The 6,074-nt window shown below is 43.1% G+C and overlaps 1 protein-coding gene across 1 annotated transcript; it reads left to right on the top strand.

The window, feature by feature from the left end:
* Positions 1-981: 981 nt before the first annotated feature.
* Positions 982-2,337, top strand: DRD1 (dopamine receptor D1; the record flags this gene model as incomplete). Its single annotated transcript, XM_082006118.1, has 1 exon — positions 982-2,337. The coding sequence occupies one exon, from the start codon at positions 982-984 to the stop codon at positions 2,335-2,337; it is 1,356 nt and encodes a 451-aa protein (XP_081862244.1).
* Between the last annotated feature and the right edge of the window lie 3,737 nt (positions 2,338-6,074).

Raw genomic sequence — 6,074 nt, 5'->3', positions numbered from 1 at the left:
TGCACGATCCGACAGCACAGACCTGCCGCTCCCTTGAAAACTAAGTCCTGATGGTCAAACTCTGCCGGCTCCTGTTCTTACTTCTCCCCTGCCCATTTGCACTTTCAGGGAAAAAACCACACACGCGCCTGATGCAATGCAGTGTTTCTGTGTTGGTTTTGTATATAAGATTTGCTATGCAATTCCAAAACTAAAAGAGGAGGAGAGACGGCCCTGCATCCCAGAGCAGACAGAGAATCAGAGCTGAAAGGTAGGAGCCAGCGTTTCTCGTTTAAATAAACCTAAGTAACCTGAGCTACTTCTTACTGAAAACCTTTAAAACACACCTACTGTATGTTCATGTTCTTGTCTCGGAAGTGTAAAACAGTTTGAAACAAAGTGAAGATTTGCTCTCTGACGCTGCCCCGAAGCAGAGAACTGATGCGTTTAGTAACAGGAGTGTGCCAAGGAGGAAGGATGGAGTGTTTCATCAGTGAGACATTTAGGAAACTAAACTAGAGAAAAAGCACCTCGTATAGTACGCTTCAGTAGATATGAAGGGCTAGTGCAATGGACACTGGAAACACTCGATCAATAGCCTATTTAAGTGGGAATATATGCAAGCATGGAAAAGTGATTGCTTTCCTGTCTGTGGGGTATATTTGCAGAGGAGAGCAGCAGAACATTTGCAGGTGAACTGTCTGAATTAGGCTACTTCATGCTGGGGTGGTGCAGTGTGTTTCTGAAGGGATTGCTTAAGAAACCAGTCTGTAGGGTAGACTGTGTTTGTGCGTCTTCAGTTCCTGCTCATAGAGCTTTTGGTGTTGTTCAGGGAGATTCAAAGTGGGTGAAGTCCATCTGGGGGCGAAGGGACCGTAAGAAAGGACCTGTGGTCTGTTTGGTGGTGAGTAATTAATGGACGTCTGATGTCTCTGATCTCTGCAAGGAAAGGAGCTGATGTCGTCATGAAAATCATGATATGATTTTCCCTCAGGAGAAACTATGACTTGGAACGACACCACTATGGACGGGGAAGGGTTGCTGGTGGAAAGGGACTCTTCCTTTCGGATCCTCACGGGCTGCTTCCTCTCGCTGCTGATCCTCTCCACGCTGCTGGGAAACACGCTGGTCTGTGCAGCTGTCATTAGGTTTCGCCACCTCAGGTCCAAGGTGACCAACTTCTTTGTCATCTCCTTGGCCGTGTCAGATCTCCTAGTGGCAGTTTTGGTCATGCCTTGGAAAGCTGTGGCCGAGATCGCCGGCTTCTGGCCTTTTGGTTCATTTTGCAACATCTGGGTGGCCTTTGATATTATGTGCTCAACAGCCTCCATCTTAAATCTCTGTGTCATTAGTGTGGACAGATACTGGGCCATCTCCAGCCCATTTAGGTACGAGAGGAAAATGACCCCCAAGGCAGCCTTCATCTTGATCAGCGTGGCGTGGACTTTGTCTGTGCTGATTTCCTTCATCCCTGTGCAGCTGAACTGGCACAAGGCTACAACCACAAGCTTTTTGGACCTAAATGCCAGCTTACAAGGTATAAGCATGGACAACTGTGATTCTAGCCTAAACAGGATGTATGCCATCTCCTCTTCTCTAATTAGCTTCTATATACCTGTGGCCATCATGATAGTAACTTACACGAGGATATACCGGATTGCTCAGAAGCAAATACGACGCATCTCAGCTTTGGAGAGAGCAGCAGTGCATGCCAAGAACTGCCAGAACACGAGCGGCAACAGAAGCAGTATGGACTGCCAGCAACCAGAGAGCAACTTCAAAATGTCCTTCAAGAGGGAAACGAAGGTTTTAAAGACTTTGTCGGTGATCATGGGGGTGTTTGTGTGCTGCTGGTTGCCATTTTTTGTATTGAACTGCATGATTCCCTTCTGCGAGCCTACCCAACCGTCCAAGGGAGCAGAAGCTTTCTGCATTAATTCTACCACCTTTGATGTTTTTGTTTGGTTTGGATGGGCTAATTCTTCCCTGAACCCCATCATTTATGCCTTCAATGCTGATTTCCGCAAGGCATTTTCAACTCTGCTAGGATGCTACAGGCTCTGCCCTATGTCCAGCAATGCTATAGAGACTGTTAGTATTAACAATAACGGAGCAGTTGTTTTTTCGAGCCAACATGAGCCTAAAGGCTCCAGCCCCAAAGAGTCTAATCTGGTTTATCTGATTCCACATGCAATTATCTGTCCGGAAGAAGAACCTCTCAAAAAGGAAGAAGAGGGTGAACTATCTAAGACCTTGGAGAAAATGTCTCCAGCACTGTCGGGTATCTTGGATTATGAAGCTGATGTTTCTTTGGAAAAGATCAATCCCATTACACAAAATGGGCAGCATAAAACCTGAACAGTAAGGTTTACCCAGCAAGACATAATAGCGTATATTGTAATAATCTTAAAAACAAACACAAGATTTTTTGGTAAGAAACTAAGCTCTAGGGAGAAATACACATGTATACCAAGCCCATAATTAATTTTCCTGGAATTCAAAGCAAATTTAACATTTTAAACAGTAAACAGAAAAAGATACTGAAAATTAGTTTAAAAAAAGGATATTGAACTGTACTGTTCATACTGAGGAAAATACACAAATTTAGACACAGTGCAGTGGCAAAATACTGCTTCTTCTCTACACAGAGAAACAAATTTCTAGTTTAAAATGAGGCAAAAGATAAATGTTAAGTATTTAAAGATTAATGTTTCTAGAAATTAAAAGATTGCTGTGTCTTGTGATAGTGGGTGTTAACAGGTCCTAACTAAAGACTGAGGGATTGTAAAGGTAGGTAGATGCCTTCTTAAAATTATTTCTGACAAATAATTGAGCCTTATAATGAGAATGGTTATTTTTAAAGTTTGGGAGGTAATATGTTGATACTGGTTTTATTTATTTATTGTTTTAAATTGATATTTTTCATATGTTATAACAGATCTAGCTTTATTTATGTTATTTAAGATGTCTAAATAATGGGATATTTTTGGAGTGTCATAACTGCATTTTGACCAGTCAACCAGTCAGCACTTTATTACAAGCTCTGATAGTCTGGAGATACGGTGAGGGGAATGAAGGAATGTTAAGAAGCTCAGCAAGAAATGAAGGAATCAACAAAACCGATGCTGTGTGGAGTTCATTTGCTTGTGGGCTTTTTTTTTTCAAAGTGTGATTTCTTTCAAAAGATAGGACCAGCGTTGACTGAGTTATGAATTCTCTTCCCTTATAGAAATAAAAGAAATTGCTGCTATTTATTTTTAAAAAAAATTCATGTTACAAAGACTTTGTTAGAATGTCAAGTTTGTGGATCTGTAAATACCTTAAATATGACTACAACCTTAAGAAGAATCCAATTTGAGAAGAAAAGCTTCTTAGATAACAATTCTTAGTATATAATGTTTTGTATTTATGTAAGATAAACAGCTTTCTCAGACTTTTCTTATTTCAAGTCTTGGATATCTTTTCTGAACAAACACAATTGGTTATAATGGTAGTAAACATGCCAAACCTCGTTATCGTCTGTATTAATGCAGTACCGCCAGGATCATGCTGTCTGTCTGCTACTGTATCACGGTCAGAATTAAAAAGTGAGGTACCCTGTGCTTTACTTTGGAAACTAGGAGGACATTACATTTTAGTAATAACCTTGTCAATAGTCCATTCGATAAGGAATAGTGCCTCATTACCATTTTGGATTAAGACATTTCTAAATATGGATGGAACTGCAGCCCCCACCTCAAAAACGTCCTGTGAGCGCCAAAAAAGTTGCCAATGTTTAATTCAAAAAACTGCTACTACATTGTTCTTCCCTGCTGCTTTCCCTTTGTAATGCCAAAAGCAATCAGTGAATGTTAACAACAGGAACACTGGGTGTTAATAAGCAGCATTCAACAAAGGCTATTTGTTTTCAGAATGGGAGAAAATGCCCTTTGGAGCGATTTTTTTTATAACATATATCAAAAAAATGTGTTGTCAGGAAAAGAGAACTGAGAGGAAAAAAAATTTCAAATCTAATGAACTATATACATCCTGCATCAGGTCTGTGTATTTATGTATTGTGAATGTTTTCATAATTTTATTGCCTGTATGCTGCTTTCATACATATAATAAAATTATTTTGTGAACAGAAGGTCAAATAAAACCATCTACATTGCATTTATTAAATACGTGCTGGTTTTTGGCAGTTGTATTGATCGTGTTAAAGGCAAGGACGGTTCCGCTTTTTCCATTTGCCCTTATGTGGGATCACACCCATGAGGCAGATGGGAATTCTTATGAGAAGGAGAAAGTCCTCTCTGCTGAGAGACCTCCGAGTCCTTGCTCTAAACTAGAATTTAAAAGCATTAAGTGCAGTTCAGAAACAACCCCATTCTGCTTTAATGTGCCTGGTTAAAATGTGTAAAGCTTGACCTACTGGTGACTCCTATTTGAATGATTTTTTTTGCCTTGGTGCAACAGAGTAGTGAACTTGGTTTATAGCATGCTTTTATTGTTGCTTTTTTTTTCTTCTCCCCCCGCCACCCCCAAGCTGTGCAGTACTTTTCAAGGCCTGATACAGCCCCACTACTCGTGTTTGGTTTTTGGAACAAAAGGAATCCTTTCAGAAGTGAGGCGACGGCGAGTGCAGCGGAGGTACAGCAGTGTCCCTCTGCTCATGGCAGCCCTCTGCTTTGTTTTTGCCTCCGTCAGCAGATCCGTTTCGAAGTGAAGAAACAAGCAAACGAACGTGGTCACTTCTGCCTCAAGCATTACCCGTGTGACCCGTTCAGCAGCTGGGATCTGAGCTGGTGCGTGAGCCGCGGTGATGTCCAGCTCCCCCTCCTGTAGCGCTGACATCCCTGGGGCAGCGAGCGCGGCACGTCTGGTGGGAGTCGCGGCTGCCTCCAGGCTTTCTTAACTCCTCGGAAAAAGTTTCCTTGCATGGTGCTGATGCCTGATTTTTTTTTTTTTTTCCTGTACTCTTGAGGAATTACTGTACTTCTTAAAAAGTACACAGGCCAAAGACAAAGTTCTGTGGTTGCATAGTCAAATACATTTGCTTTTATTCTCAGAACTCAGCAGTCTGACATACCGGCAAAATATGATTTAAGGAGATCATGTGAAGCAAGATGCTGTTTTTGTGCTAGTTTATATGGGAATGTTCTGTATTCTGAAACCAATGGTTGCTCTAGTGTGACCAGGAGCCGTCCCAGGACCTCCCTCCTTGCAGACGGAGGTCAGTGGAGAAGTGCTACCTGCTGTTGCTCCTGCAAGATGCTTCCCTTTGGCATGACAGGCACCCTGCTAAAGGCAGGGGAGACGCCTTGATGAGTTTATTTTATTGTTTTCTCTCTCATTCTATTTAAAATAAGTTTTGCTTCTGCCTCCTTTCCTTTACATGAGTTTTAGAATACCATGAATTCACCTTGATCCTCATTTACTGATGTACCCCATTTACCCCTTCATTTTCCAGCCTTCCCAATGCCGCTTGCTTTATCTGTGCTCTCTGCCTTTCCTACCACTGCTGCCAGAGCTGTTCTGTCACCCCACTTGGATTCACTGGCCCCAGTAATCATTTGCTTGGGAGAAAGTCGAAATTAAACTCCTGCCCCCTCACCAGCCACGAGTCCCCTTCCCACCTGCGCCCAGAAACGCCTCTTACCTGTTGCAGAGCCTGGAGACCAGTGTCGGGGGGACTACAAGGGGCAGCAGCACGTACCTGCTAGCTGCTTCTCTATTTATGTGCATCTAACCTGCGTTAATTGCTCAGAAGCTGTATTACCTGTTCTGCGCCTGCTCTCCAGCTGCTCGAAACCAGCGGTCTGCTGAGAGTGCGGGTTACACCAATGTCAGGGTGCACCCCAGGGGCTGGAGGCATGCCAGACCCACTCCAGGCTCTGCTGGAGCTGATAGCAGGGAGTTAACTGGTGAGCTTTGGCCGTAGCAGCCCTGCGAGCAGCCTGCCCGGAGTGCCGACGGCTCTGCGCTACCCTTTTTGGAAGATAAGAGCAGCAGAAGTTCACTTGCAATAACGTCACATTTGAGGTAACAGCCACTTTGGTGAAATGCTTCCCTGGGAATGTTTTTCTCGCCCTGTGTTGCAATATGTGGCTGGG

This window comes from Phaethon aethereus (genome assembly GCF_964289735.1).
Source record: "Phaethon aethereus genome assembly, chromosome: 14".
Taxonomy (NCBI): domain Eukaryota; kingdom Metazoa; phylum Chordata; class Aves; order Phaethontiformes; family Phaethontidae; genus Phaethon; species Phaethon aethereus.
Note: the sequence above shows the minus strand (reverse complement) of the source record. Positions and strands in the feature narration are given on the sequence as shown.